Source organism: Daphnia carinata, chromosome 8 (assembly GCF_022539665.2).
Source record: "Daphnia carinata strain CSIRO-1 chromosome 8, CSIRO_AGI_Dcar_HiC_V3, whole genome shotgun sequence".
Taxonomy (NCBI): domain Eukaryota; kingdom Metazoa; phylum Arthropoda; class Branchiopoda; order Diplostraca; family Daphniidae; genus Daphnia; species Daphnia carinata.
The window spans coordinates 2,346,353-2,360,194 of NC_081338.1; the positions used below are offsets into that span (position 1 = coordinate 2,346,353).

A 13,842-nucleotide genomic window follows, 5' to 3' on the forward strand; every position below is an offset into this window, starting at 1 on the left:
AGCGCTGTCCCCTATGCGTGGCTGATGCCTTTTCTTCCTTCTAGTTCACGCCACTCATGACAAGATGTCGCTGCTGTAGTGTGTCCAATCTCGCTATCTCTGATTTTACTGTGCCATGGTCTCATGGAACAAAAAAAAAAACGATTTGGCACCGGGGAAGGTGCATTAGGCGCCAAACAACTGAGAGACAATAACCAAACAAGTCTCAGGATTGACTAACAGAAATTTGTCGGAAACTTCCTGTCCATCTACAGTTTGTCATCAACATGGCTCTCAATCCCGTTGATTACAACATTCAAAAGGGTAAGTGAATTGCTTATTGGAATATAGTCAACAGTTTTCAATCAACCAATTTCGTTCTTAGAGAAAATAAAAACTTTTTTCGCCGAATTCCACAAGGCTGGGAAAAATGGTAAAGACTTCAAGTATGCCACACAACTAACTAAGCTAGCTCATCGTGAGCAGGTATGGGTCTGTTTGCATTACATTATATATTTATTTTTATTTTTCACCCAATTGACCTTTCTATAGGTTGAACTTGTTATTGATTTAGAAGACGTGGCCGAGTTTGACAGTGATTTAGCTGAACAGGTTGTTGAAAATGCTAGACGATATACTTTGCTTTTTGGAGAAGTTGTTCAAGAAATGCTACCCAACTATAAAGAACATGAAGTTGAAGCTAAGGATGCCTTGGATGTCTACATCAATCACAGAATGATTGTAGAAAGCCAGCACCAAAACGATGAACCTAACAGGGCACAGAAGTATCCACCGGAGCTCATGAGAAGATTGTAATTCACAAAATAATTCGCAGATACTAATTAATTTCTTTGACTAATTTTTCTTTATTTCTTTTTAGTGAAATTTATTTCAAATCCCCATCTTTACAAAAGTCTATACCAATTAGGGAAGTTAAAGCTGTGCATATTGGTAAGTGGGGCTGTAATTCTACAGTATTCTTGCTTTCTATTACAGTTTAAGTGTGACATATGTCCTCTAGGTAAACTCGTGACGGTTCGGGGTATTGTGACCCGTTGCACGGAAGTTAAACCGATGATGCAAGTAGCAACATATACATGTGACCAATGCGGTGCTGAAACTTACCAACCTGTATGCAATTTATTCAAGATAATTAATCAATTCCTAATTTCAGTTTTTATTTTTCTAGATAAACTCAACTTCTTTTATGCCGCTTCTAATGTGTCCCACTGACGATTGTAAAGTGAATAAAAGCGGTGGCCGTCTTTATCTTCAAACACGTGGCTCAAAATTCATAAAATTTCAAGAGCTTAAAATTCAGGAACACGTAATTTATTAGATAATTTTGAATCTTCTAAAAACCACAGGCATATATCTTTTCTATAGAGTGATCAAGTCCCAGTTGGGCACGTACCGCGCTGCTTGACTGTTTATTGCCGGGGAGAAACTACACGGCTATCTCAGCCTGGTGATCATGTAAGCATTACAGGCATCTTCCTACCAATGTTACGTGCAGGTTTTCGGCAGCAGCTGCAAGGACTTCTTTCCGAAGCTTATGTTGAAGCTCATGTAAGTTCTCTTTTCAAGAGCCAATTCAATTCGAAATTTAATGATTTTTGCTAACAGAGAGTTATCCGGCTAAATAAAACAGAGGATGATGAGATGAGTATGGAAACGTTGTCGGAAGAGGAGTTGCGACAGATTGGCGAAGAAGATTTTTATGAGAAGTTGGCAACAAGTATCGCGCCAGAGATATACGGCCATGAAGATGTCAAAAAAGCCCTCTTGTTGCTATTGGTTGGTGGCATTGATCGGAAGCCTAATGGCATGAAAATTCGTGGGACAATGTATGTTAATTTGTACAGTTTTTTCTATTCTCTCTTGTTTTCTAATTGGATTTTTTTCTTTGTTTTTTATGCTTTTTCAAAAAATGATTTTTGCAGCAATATTTGCTTAATGGGTGACCCAGGTGTTGCAAAATCACAATTACTTAAATTCATCGACCGCCTAGCACCGAGAAGTATGTCTGAGCACCCTGAAATTTAAAAAAAAAAAACAGATAATTTATCTTTAAAATTTTGCACGTTATTAGGTCAGTACACCACAGGGCGTGGGTCTTCCGGCGTTGGTTTGACTGCTGCTGTACTCAAAGATCCACTTACTGGTGAAATGACATTGGAAGGAGGTGCACTCGTTTTGGCCGACCAAGGTGTCTGTTGCATCGACGAGTTCGACAAAATGCCCGAATCTGATCGAACGGCTATTCATGAAGTCATGGAACAGCAAACTATTTCAATTGCTAAGGTAAATATCGATCAAGGCCGTAATGTCAAAATAGTCCTTTACTTCTCCATATTCAGGCAGGAATTATGACGACTCTCAACGCACGTGTGTCTATATTAGCTGCCGCCAATCCTGCTTATGGTCGATACAATCCTAAGAAATCGGTAGAACATAATATCCAATTACCAGCAGCCCTTCTTTCTCGTTTTGACGTTCTCTGGTTGATCCAAGATCGCTCCGACCGCGAAAACGATTTGAGGTGCGCATTGTGTTACCAAATCGCCGTTGTCTTTTTGCTCTTTATCTGTATTCCCTCTATTAATATCATCTCCGTCCGGTTGCCATTAAATTTTGCTTATAGGTTGGCACGGCACATTACCTACGTACATCAACATTATTGTCAACCGCCGACACGAATCCAACCTCTTGACATGAAGTTGATGAGACGGTATATAGCACTTTGCCGCCAAAAACAGCCATCTGTTCCAGAACATTTGACCGACTATATCGTCAGTATGGAATCAGTGATCTCCCATCTAATATTTATTCAGTAATTTAAAAACATTTCTGCCTTAGGCGCATACGTCGAAATGCGTAAAGAAGCAAGAAATAATAAGGACATGACATTCACGTCAGCTCGTAACCTACTGGGAATTCTGCGTTTGTCTACAGCATTGGTGATCTATTTGTTAGATTGTGTGCCAGTTTCCCGTGTTCATTATAAAATTTTAATTTAGGCCCGTCTTCGCTTGGCAGAAGAAGTTGAAAAAGAAGACGTTAGAGAAGCCATGCGCCTTATGGAGATGTCAAAGGATTCCTTGAATCACCACGATCAACGGCCAACTAGGTAAAACGAATCTTATGGCACATTAATAGAATGTACTTACAATTTTTTCTCTCTTTTTTTTTCAGACCTACGAGCGCCAAAGATCAAATTTATGCTCTAGTTCGAGATCTGGCTGGAGAAAATAAAGTGGTTAAAATGTCGGCGGTTGTTGAACGGTGCACGACTAAGGGATTCACACCAGCTCAAGTCGACGAGTGCGTGGAAGAATACGAGGAACTAAACGTCTGGCAGGTCAATCAGACCAGAACAACATTAACTTTTGTTTGAACATTCGATCAGTGCTGTCTTATCTCTGTCGTACGGTGTGCGGTTCTAAATTCTAACGTGTATCTCTGAATCACCAAATTAATTATCTTACATAATTCTCGTAATGTAATTCGTCAATTACACGTTTTTAAAAATTCCATTACGAAATTCTTGCTTGAGTGACGTTCTTTTGTCCAGCAAACGAGATAAACTACCAAGATAATTTAACTTACACGACAAAAATGGAACATCTGATTTAACTTGTAACGGGCTTCGGAATACAGGACGGCACGATATTGTGGTTCTGCTTTAGCGGTCGTGCAGGGTACTGTACAACGTCCGATGATTGGATTTACAGGATACCTGCAGATTGCAGCTTCAGTCACGCTTAGCACTTAAAATATGAGAACTGAAATCTGAGATAACTCTTGCCACAATACGCAGATTCCACATGCCTCTCGCGTTATTTGAACTTGGCGCCGCTTCAAAACATTTGTTGTTGTAGTGCGACATTACATACGAGTCCTCAGCATTAGCCTCAGTAGATGTTAAAGGAAAGAGTTTTAAGTTATTTGCATCTTTTTATTGTCCATCGCAAAATCAATTAGAGTTTAAACCATAACCAATCAGGATATACACGTGTCTATATTATGGTAAGTATATCAAATACCAGAAATTAGTCGCTTATTTTCAACTGCGAAAATGTAGTACTAGTCTTCGAAGTAAATAGTGGTTTTTTTACTAATACAGTCTGATTCCAAACAATGTTTTCCCAGTGGCAAAATGCCAAAGGTGAAAACCACACAATGGTTTGCTTATCACACCCAATTCAATCACTTTTCACAAATTAAACCTTAAAAATATGACTAGTAGTTTTGTTACATTAACCATAACATGTACACTTACTAGGATTGCTCTCCAGTGTTTATAAATATTGTTTTGATTAGCACAAGCTAAGGGGAAATCAAAAAGAGAAGGTTCGCCAGTTTATGGGCTTCACACAAGCAAATGAAAAAACTGCAATTGCTTGCTTAACCCAACATGACTGGCGCCTAGATATAGCATCTGACAGATTTTTTCAAAATGCTGAGCTCTACTTTCGAGATTCCCAACCAAGGCCTGTTCCTGTTGATTGGAAAAAAATTGAACAACTTTTCGTGCAATACAGAGGTATAGATGAATCTCAATTTAACTTTCTAAATATAGTTGAATTAAAATATTATGCTTTTGTTTTATTTTGTAGACTCTAGTGAACATGATAAAATTCTTGCTGATGGCATAATGCATTTCCTTGAGGACTTAGGTTTAAGCCCTGATTCTAGACTAGTTTTGTTGCTAGCGTGGAAATTCAAATCCTCTACCCAGTGTGTATTCACGAAAGAAGAATTCATTAATGGAATGACTGAAATGGGGTAAAACTATGGAGTAATTTTTAAAATTTTTCATTTAACAGTTTATCAAATTTATTTTCTTTGTAGATGTGATTCGATAGAAAAACTACGAATGAAACTGCCCGCTCTAGAAGCTGAAATTCAAGATGCAATGAAATTCAAAGATGTTTATCAGTTTACCTTCAATTATGCAAAAAATCAAGGTCAGAAAGGGTTAGACTTGGATATGGCCATTGCGTACTGGAACATCATTCTCCGAGGGCGGTTCAAATTCCTGGATTTATGGTGTTCGTTTTTGCAAGTATGCCATAACTTTAACACAGACTTTGCCCAATTATGCAAACCATGTTTTACGTTCTATATCAAGGAACACTACAAACGTTCAATACCAAAAGATACATGGAACTTACTTCTGGATTTTGCACAGCTGATAAACGATGACCTTTCTAATTACGATGAGGAAGGAGCATGGCCAGTTCTTATTGATGATTTCGTGGAGTATGCACGCCCGTTGTTAAACCAGTCGGGTTAGCTTAGCTTACTGAATAGGAGTGTAAAATTCAACAATCAAGTTAAACTTGCTACGAATGCAAGGCGTTTGGAAGATAATGGCAAATGTACAAACTTTAAAATGTATTGCAAATTGTTAAATAATTCTTTGATTAAAATAAGTGATGAGTACTAGATAAGGTATCACTATGATACATGATGAATCCTGAATGAATTGAAAAATCCCTAATTTTATTGATTCCGTCTTACGAATCTTTGCGCCTTTCTCATGGGTGCGCTGAAGTAAGAAGTAGGAACCATACTCTTAATGTCTTTAAAAGTCTTTATATTCTGATTTTTGATTGCAACATCCTTGCTTGGTTTGGTTCTAATAGATTTTGTCAAAACGTCGAAGATATACACTGCTTCCCGGACAATAGAGTAAAATTTTTACCAACATTTTTAATAGCAATTGAGAGAAGACTTCTGGATTACTTTCGCGCACCTAACTGCAAAATGAAATCCACATCAAATGTTTTAACTTATCAATACGGTTCGCTTACATATTCACTTGCGAATCGGTCGATCAAACTTTATGTAAATAGGCTCCTACTGAAGTTTTTTTCTGAAAAATGTAGTTTTACCTTTTATTTTCCATATCAATGTTCATAATTACACAAGGTTATGACCTCGAATTGAGGACTATAATAGATAGGCTATAACTTGTCGTAAACATTAAATCAAGAAAGGTTAAGAAAAATTACCCTTTGCAGGGTTTCGTCTCGTTAAGGTCAAGTTTCACATTGTTTCATTCAATAGAACACCTGAACGGGGAAAAAAATTAAGAAATCCCCACTGATAAACATATACCGAAAAAAATAAAAATGTCTTCCCGAGTCTTTTTTCGCCTGGTAAAGGAAAACGGAAATTCCAAAAGTACTCTAGAACACCATATGGAACTTTCTCCAAGATCATTTCCAGAGTTTTACTTCCTTTTCGTTGTTCCCAAGTTTTAGTTTTGCTGTCTGTAAAATGCTAAAAACATTTGCAATCCATGGAAGTGGAGTCTATGTTTTTGTATTCTGACGTTCAGGAAAATTGGAATAATAAGGAGTATTAAAAACCATTGGCACATGAGAAAATTATCGTGTTTCATTTCTTTTAAATAAGCTCTGTACGTTTAACGAACAAATGGGTGAAGATATTCCTTCGCCATGTGATTTGATTGTGATTGGAACAGGTACTCAAACAGCAATGTTGTTAAACAAATAACAAGTGGTGGAATTTTTCTTTCAAATAGGCCTTGTCGAAAGCATTGTTGCATCAGCTGCTTCTAGAATTGGAAAACAAGTTGTACATCTGGACCACAGAGACTTCTATGGCAGCAGCTGGGCTGCATTTTCATTTAACAGTTTGAAAAACACTTTTGGTTTAATTGATGAACTTGCAGAACACACCACACAATCTCAAAAAGGAGCTTCTGATCTTAATATCAGTTTGAATTCCAGTGCTGTCTGTAATGTCACAGAAAAATGGTTTATTTCAGATGAATGCAAGACAGAAAACGATGACAGCCAAGAATATGAAACTACCAAAGCCAAGACTTCCAGAATCACTTGGACCAAATCAGAACTGCTAAAGAACTCAAGAAAATTTAATTTTGACATAACACCTAAGGTATTGTATGTATTATCACAGAGTAAAACCACGTGATTCCCTAAATTTTTTAAATTAAAGCTACATTTTGAAATACTCTAGTTATTGTATTCAAGAGGTGAAATGGTAGAAGTCCTGATAAATTCTGGAATTTGCCGTTATGCTGAATTCAAAAATGTCTCTGGCATTTACACTTTCGACGCCGCTGATGGATGTTTGCTTCCTGTACCATGCTCAAGAGCCGACGTATTTAATTCCAAAGATATCAGTATGGTAGAAAAGCGGCTTTTAATGAAAGTCTTGGCCATGTGTGTAGACTATGAAAATAAGCCTGAAGAGTTTAAAGGTTGTAAGACTCAACAAAGTAATTTATTTAGATCTCCTTACTTTATTGTGTTTGCTGCAGAATATGAATCGGGGAACTTCAACAATTTTCTTGATGCGCATAAAATACAGGGCAAGATTAGAAAATATCTTGTTGACTCGGTAGCCATGGCACGCGCATCAACAAATTTCCAAGATGCTATGAAGAACGTTCAAAAATTTGTCCGAAGTATTGGACGATATGGAAACACGCCATTTTTATGGACCTTATACGGAAGTGGAGAGCTACCCCAATGTTTTTGCAGGTTAGACGTATCATATAAAAACTCTAATATTATGGTACGAATTAAACCAATGAATTCAGGTGTTCAGCAGTTTTTGGGGGAATTTATTGCCTCAAACGTAATACTGAGAACATTATCATTGGCAGCGACGGTCAGGCAATTGGAATTGTGAGTGATAACCAAAAGTTGATGGCCAGATTTATATTGATAGAGGATTGTCTTAATCCACTAGCTAATATAAAATCCGGCATTTCCCGTGCTATATTGATCACTGATAGGTACGTGATTTTCCATCATACAACTATAATGCGTATTTGTAAAATTTTGCGATTTTGCATCATGTAGAAGTTTAACCAATAATGATCAAGCAGCTATCATTACTGTTCCTTCGGCTAATGGCAAAGATCCAGTGAGAATTCTTGAACTTTCAGCCTCAACCATGGCCTGTCCATCTGGCCTGCGTATGTTTTCCGCCTCTAAGCGTTTTGAATTTCAATATCCATAAAGTGCTTAACAAGATAACGAAATATTTTCTTCTGATTAAACTAGATGTCGTTCATCTGATTACTCGTCAAGTAACGACAGCAGTTGAAGACCTTCAAGAAGCAATTAGTGTCGTTTTCTGCAGTGGCGAGGACAAAGCCGTAGATAAACCGAACATTATCTGGTCGTTACATTTTAATATAAATGAGTACGACTGTCCCATAGGGAAACTGCCCTCAAATGTTTATTCTTGTCCCGGACCGGATATATTAATTGATTTCGATGATCATGTTATAAAAGTAAACAAATTTTATTTTCCCACCAAGACAGTAATTCACGAAGTTCGCAAATTTTCAGGCACGAAATATCTTTCAGTCCATGTACCCTGGCGAGGATTTTCTTCCTAAAGTGCCAGATCCGGAAGACGTAGTTTTGGAGGGTGCTTCCGAAGATATTGTACAGGAGCGTTCCTTAGAAGGTATTGCAATGGAGACATCACCAGAAGACCTGGAACAACGAGAAGCTCATCAATGATCTTTTAATCTGCTGTTAGTTAGCCGCGCACTGGTTGAATTTACTGACCGTCAATTAAAATCACTCGTTATAGATGAGTCATCGTTTCAATTTTTGGTTCTTTATACAACTATGTTGAATCCCTTTTACTATCTTTTAATGCGAGAGTAAATTTAAACGATGAAATGTTCGCTTTAATAGCATTTTCCGATGATCTTTGAATATTTAGCCCTTTTAATTTTAGCGCTGATTAAAAAATTAAATTCAAATGTCAAAGTGCTGCTACCGGTACGGCTGTACTACTACTACTGCTTAGTTCTATGGGGATGCAGGCCGTATTAAACAACGGTTTGTTCGTTTGTTGAACAGTTTTCAACAGTTGATGACCATTAGTTTACCGATAGGGATTCTATCAAAACTATTCCCTTGTGCCCATGGCCAAACGGATTTCAACTAGCTTTTTTCTAGATTTTTCTCCATAGATGGTGCCATATTCGCGGGAGGTATCAGCACAAATCTCTTGTATGTTTTTCTTTATCATCAACGTTGGGCTATGGCAATCCGTTTTACCCCCCAAAAATATATGGTTTTACTGCTATCGCCATGTCCCGGTCAGATTTCTAGATAATTCTCTACATACGCTCACCGAATTTTTCTGTTGCATCGCACTAGCGCTGTAGCGTACTGGCGCGCTAGCATTACGTCAAATACGCGGTGTATTTCAAAAACGATTAACTTAATGAATAAAATAACAATTTTTCCTGAATCAGCACTCAATTTTGAGTATATATTGTAATATTCAACCAATTCCGATGAGTGTCAGTTTTTGCAGAAAATTTTTTTAACCCGACTAAAATAATAAGCCCGATTTATTATCTCGACTATCTTGTGATTTAATTTGCTACTAGTGGATTTATTTTTTCTCGCCTTCTTCAGATGGTCACGCAGATCCTCCGGCATGCAAAGGCAGTAAAATGACGCCAAATGATATGGGATACGGAAGACGTAATAAACCATGGTGCATATCCGTAATCTTCGTTTGAAGTATAGTATTTCAATTTGGAGAACGTGTGAGAACCTACTTTTAGCATTCTGCCGTCAAACGAATAACTGGATTATTCAGCGAGGAAGTCATAAATGATTTTTTTTCTGTCCAAAAGAAATGCCACTTCACGCACTAGTCATCGCCAGGTGCAGCCTATAGGTAGGTGCACTTCTACATTTTGCTCCTCAAAGTGTGTGTAGGAGATTGCAGATGTATCGATACATAAAGGCAATCTCTTTCTGTCCTCTCTCTATGGCGAATGGTGGTTAATAGACTGAGCCCAGGATGTTACGTTGCTGCAAAGAGAGAGGTCCCTGTAACGTGCCTGGGTCTTGGCCTTCGATTGCTTTTTGCCAATAGACAGGATGACCAGATGGATTCAACATCAGTCGCTTCTATCAGCAATAGTCTTTTACAGAAAAAAAAAAAAGAAAATAATTCGGAGAAGAGAAGGGAAAAAAAGCGACTATCGACCATCGTTTGCTGGAGTATGGCTTTCACTCAAGGGCTTGACGTTACTTCGTTGCAGGACGGAACTGGGTGTTAATAAGTCACAGACGGACTCGAAAGGAGGACAAGAGCTGCCTAGCGCTCGGCCATTGGCACATGTCGTGACCAGGCGTGTTGTTTACCTCCCTTCTACCGTAACCAATTCGTCTCCAAAGTGTGCGATGTGTCTAAGTAGCAACGTCGTCGGCAGTTTGGCAACAAGACTTATGTCTCACAGCCATGTTGCTAGACATATGAAAACAATAATTTTTTAACTATGAAATGATCCGTGTTCAACGTAAATAAACATACCATAGGAAATAATCCAGATGGCAATTGTCTGAACCTGATGATCTAGGATCAGATACTGGGCGACAATTTAGGACAACAAAATCCTTCGGCCGCGATGTAAAGAAAAAATTTTCGTGGGATTAGTTGTCCGATTCACTCTCAATCAGCCAGTTTTCTTTTTTCCTGAGTACTAGCTGTGTATCAAGTGGGAAACTGTTGGCTATTGACGTCATCTTCGGTTTTCCTTAGTGTCACGTTCAAGTATAGTAATTCCTCAACACAGGAAAGTAGATACAGTCAGAAAAAAAAAATTTCTTCGTTCGGGCAGTATTGTTCGATATTGTTAACAAAGACGAGACGTACGCAACGAAGATGGCAGATATCGAGTTTTGTGGCTGATTCAGAGTCCTGCTTCAACGAAGAGCTATCGGAAGACACGATGCTGCTAAAAAAGCAACGAAGATTTCCCTGTGGTCTCGTCTCTTTCGCTGGTCTACATTTTCGTTTTCGATTGCTGTCTTTTTTCCTATTTTGATTGTTTCTTTTTTTTCTTTCTTTTCGTTTGTTTCTTTTTTTCTCTACTCATTCTCCGGGTGTGATTTCTCTCGTCTCAAAATCTTTTTGCTGGATCATCTTACATAGAATGGTGCATGGCGCTGGTCTCAGTCAAAATCATTATTCAGCGTATAAAGGCTGACATTGTATGTTAGACTGCTAGTCGAGTTCCCACCAGTTGATTGCATCGCTTGTGAAGATCAATACCTGCTAACAGCTATAAATTATAACGAAGGAAACATTTTTGTATCCATGTTGCCCAGAAGCATTTAAATTTACTGCAACCAAGACGTTACTATCTTTGCAAAAAAAAAAAATTTGTTGTGTTTGTAACATTTGCTTGAAAATGAAACACTCCATTGAACTGAACTTGCAGTTAGTAAGTAGAACGTGCAGTAAGTCTTCGTGAACGGATTCCACGCCCATTTTGTTATAAAGCCATTGTGATTCGACTCAATGTGATGCTCGATTAATCATGCAAAAAACATTTTCACTGCCTGCCATCGTAACACGGACGCCCAGAACGCCTACCATATATATACGACCTGGTTGTTGGCTGACCTGATCGATATCATTTGAGGCTCTATGATGGACAGCATTTTTTTGGCCAAGTTTTTCCTTCCATGTAATCCACCGCCTCGCCGACGATATTAACGTCATCAATCAACACGTATAAGTGGGTTGCACGTCGCCACCTCTTCGTAAGCATCAGTTTAAGGCATTAATGCTGGTGCACGGCCTACTTTACTTCCATTATTTAAAAAAAAATTTATGCTAACAGATTAGTGCAACAACCACGTGATTCCAAAATGAAAACGGTCAATAACAGTGCACCTTTCATTGTACGAAAAATGTCAATGCGCTATGAAAACAGTGCTGCTTGTCGATTGTTAGCACATTAAACTGTCGTCCAGACCTCTTATCTGATTGGGAGCAGAGGTTGGTTTTGAAAGAGTACGGCAAAAAGAACACATGGACGGCGAAGTATAAAAGGAACGTTCCTACGCACATGTAGAAAAGAAAAAAGGAAATGGGAAAAAGGCCAAGCGGGAAGCAAAAAAAGATTCAGGAGTCCCTGCACTGCGTCCGAGCGTGACCCAACCGATATTGCGTGATGACTAAGCCCGTCGAATCGAATTTTCCATATATATATAGTATGTACGTAGGCTATCAAGCCTCTGGTTGTATATATATATGTCGTCTCAATTCTCTTCGTCCTTTTCGCCTCTTCTTCACTATATAACACGATATGCGTCTTTTGGGGATTCATATCTCTTTTTCCTCTATACTACTTTTCTTGGCGATCTCCCTTCTTTTTTTGCCACTGCACAAATCGCGTGAAAGGCTGAACGTGCGTGAAAGCGTCGGCATACAAGATGTCAACTCGTTGGAGTGTCGAATATACTGTACGTATAGCATTTAACCTATTTATATAACGCAGCAACAGTCACAAATGTTAAGTGTTCTGATAAGATTGAGTGTAGCACTTCACCTTTTCTTCCTTTTAAATTTTGTCTTTTAACTTTTGATGTCGAATAAATTCCTGTATACATAACCAAATGAAGCACGCCGTTCAAATTTCATTTTCATTATAGATCTTTGCCCAGTTGATGGCGAATTATACTTCTGGTTTCGCCAAATGATTGGCGTGATACCGTCGCTAATTCGTGCTGATATGTAAAATGTCTGGCTGCTAGTTGGCCTCTGCTATATAATTGCTATACATCTGCAGGTCTGATGGGAGGGGGGAGTTGGCGTCTCTAATCTGATGTCGCCTTATTTTGCATAATCAAATTAGAAAGAGGCTGAAGCGTGCTCGTTGACACAAAATCGTATTGATGTCGCACGACTTCCAACATCAGCACATATAGGTCGCGTGCTGTGGGAGGGCTCACTGTCGTGTTTTTCGCACATTGTACCCGATGAGCGTGCTGCTTAACCGCTATGCGCTAATCACACAAAAGGATTTGAAACTATGCCATGCCTGGGAAAAGCATGCGCTCTTATCTCATCAAAACACCGAAATAGAAACAGCAACGATGCGACTTCCGTATGACCAATCTACATGCAGTTCAACTGGGCCTATTCCACCCATACATACTGGCGTGGCGAATACCGAATAACATAATCACCCGACATATTACAGATGGTTGAGAGAAGCATTTTACCATGTATAAGCCCTCCATAGTTCTTTTGTCGACGTGCAATCAAAGCGGTAGGCCCTGTAGAAGCGTATAAAACATTAAAAGAATCCACCAGCACGGCAGAATCCCATTGAAAGGGGCAAATTATCTTTAGTTTTAACCATGAATATTCCAACATTTGGGGTAAAGTACGAAAGCAAATGAATGTATCTACGTAGATGGTGTGTGTACTTTACAAAACGCAAAACCTTTGATGCATTGCTGATTGTTGGAACTATTTATACACTAGGGCTGCAGCATCAGAGGAAATTACCGACTTCCAAGTCATCGTGTCTATGCACGAAATTCTCAAGTTGTGCTGGACCGCCCTTCTTTCTTTATTTGACTACGGGAGCTACATTATAATTACAGTTGACAGAACAATTGTATTTTTTACGATGTCTTTCAACGTATAAAGGTTGTCTTGACGCTACAACCCCTCGGACTGACTGTCTATGGTGGAACTTATACATAAAAATCGGAACGTTCAAAGCGTGAGACCAATCCCGCAGTGTGTGCGTATGTACAGTACATCCCTGAAGTTACACACACACACACAGGGTACATTTTAGCTTAGTTTATTCAGCCCACCTCTACAGAGTAGGCGATAGATTGCATGTTGTATTTGCTGTTCGACGCGAGTGGCCGATCGAAGGTCAGAACGAACATCAAAAGAAAATATTCCCTGAACTGATATACTCTTCCTTTATTTCTTCACACCCTTCTTCGGCTCCCTTTGCGACAACAACTTCGACCACAGAGAAAAAAAATTATTGTAAGGTGT

The 13,842-nt window shown here is 38.7% G+C and overlaps 3 protein-coding genes across 3 annotated transcripts; all 3 read left to right on the top strand.

Annotated features, from left to right (window-relative positions):
- The first annotated feature begins 152 nt into the window (after positions 1-152).
- LOC130703830 (DNA replication licensing factor mcm7-like) lies at positions 153-3,515 on the top strand. The gene is made up of 15 exons (XM_057525281.1): positions 153-303; positions 365-465; positions 532-791; positions 860-930; positions 1,001-1,110; positions 1,169-1,306; positions 1,366-1,548; positions 1,606-1,826; positions 1,923-1,999; positions 2,072-2,283; positions 2,340-2,521; positions 2,624-2,775; positions 2,839-2,939; positions 3,000-3,109; positions 3,175-3,515. Exons 1-15 carry the CDS (start codon positions 267-269, stop codon positions 3,374-3,376), a joined length of 2,157 nt encoding a protein of 718 aa, XP_057381264.1. The 5' UTR covers positions 153-266; the 3' UTR covers positions 3,377-3,515.
- Positions 3,516-3,847: 332 nt separating this feature from the next.
- Positions 3,848-5,644, top strand: LOC130703844 (DCN1-like protein 1). The gene is made up of 5 exons (XM_057525293.1): positions 3,848-4,008; positions 4,303-4,525; positions 4,599-4,767; positions 4,834-5,047; positions 5,114-5,644. The coding sequence occupies exons 1-5, from the start codon at positions 4,006-4,008 to the stop codon at positions 5,276-5,278; spliced, it is 774 nt and encodes a 257-aa protein (XP_057381276.1). The 5' UTR covers positions 3,848-4,005; the 3' UTR covers positions 5,279-5,644.
- Positions 5,645-6,315: 671 nt separating this feature from the next.
- Positions 6,316-8,685, top strand: LOC130703834 (rab proteins geranylgeranyltransferase component A 1-like). The gene is made up of 8 exons (XM_057525287.2): positions 6,316-6,475; positions 6,536-6,912; positions 6,994-7,237; positions 7,298-7,520; positions 7,580-7,777; positions 7,845-7,960; positions 8,049-8,281; positions 8,340-8,685. Exons 1-8 carry the CDS (start codon positions 6,427-6,429, stop codon positions 8,514-8,516), a joined length of 1,617 nt encoding a protein of 538 aa, XP_057381270.1. The 5' UTR covers positions 6,316-6,426; the 3' UTR covers positions 8,517-8,685.
- Positions 8,686-13,842: the final 5,157 nt, after the last annotated feature.

Excerpts from the sequence above, each read along its gene's own strand:
- LOC130703830 (XM_057525281.1), top strand. The coding sequence starts at position 267 with ATGGCTCTCAATCCCGTTGATTACAACATTCAAAAGG. Across the intron at positions 304-364 it reads TGATTACAACATTCAAAAGG|AGAAAATAAAAACTTTTTTC; the intron begins GTAAGTGAATTG and ends TTTCGTTCTTAG. Across the intron at positions 931-1,000 it reads AGTTAAAGCTGTGCATATTG|GTAAACTCGTGACGGTTCGG; the intron begins GTAAGTGGGGCT and ends TATGTCCTCTAG.
- LOC130703844 (XM_057525293.1), top strand. Across the intron at positions 4,526-4,598 it reads ACTTTTCGTGCAATACAGAG|ACTCTAGTGAACATGATAAA; the intron begins GTATAGATGAAT and ends TTTATTTTGTAG. Across the intron at positions 5,048-5,113 it reads TATGGTGTTCGTTTTTGCAA|GAACACTACAAACGTTCAAT; the intron begins GTATGCCATAAC and ends TTCTATATCAAG.
- LOC130703834 (XM_057525287.2), top strand. The coding sequence starts at position 6,427 with ATGGGTGAAGATATTCCTTCGCCATGTGATTTGATTGTGATTGGAACA. Across the intron at positions 7,778-7,844 it reads GCTATATTGATCACTGATAG|AAGTTTAACCAATAATGATC; the intron begins GTACGTGATTTT and ends TGCATCATGTAG. Across the intron at positions 8,282-8,339 it reads TCGATGATCATGTTATAAAA|GCACGAAATATCTTTCAGTC; the intron begins GTAAACAAATTT and ends GCAAATTTTCAG.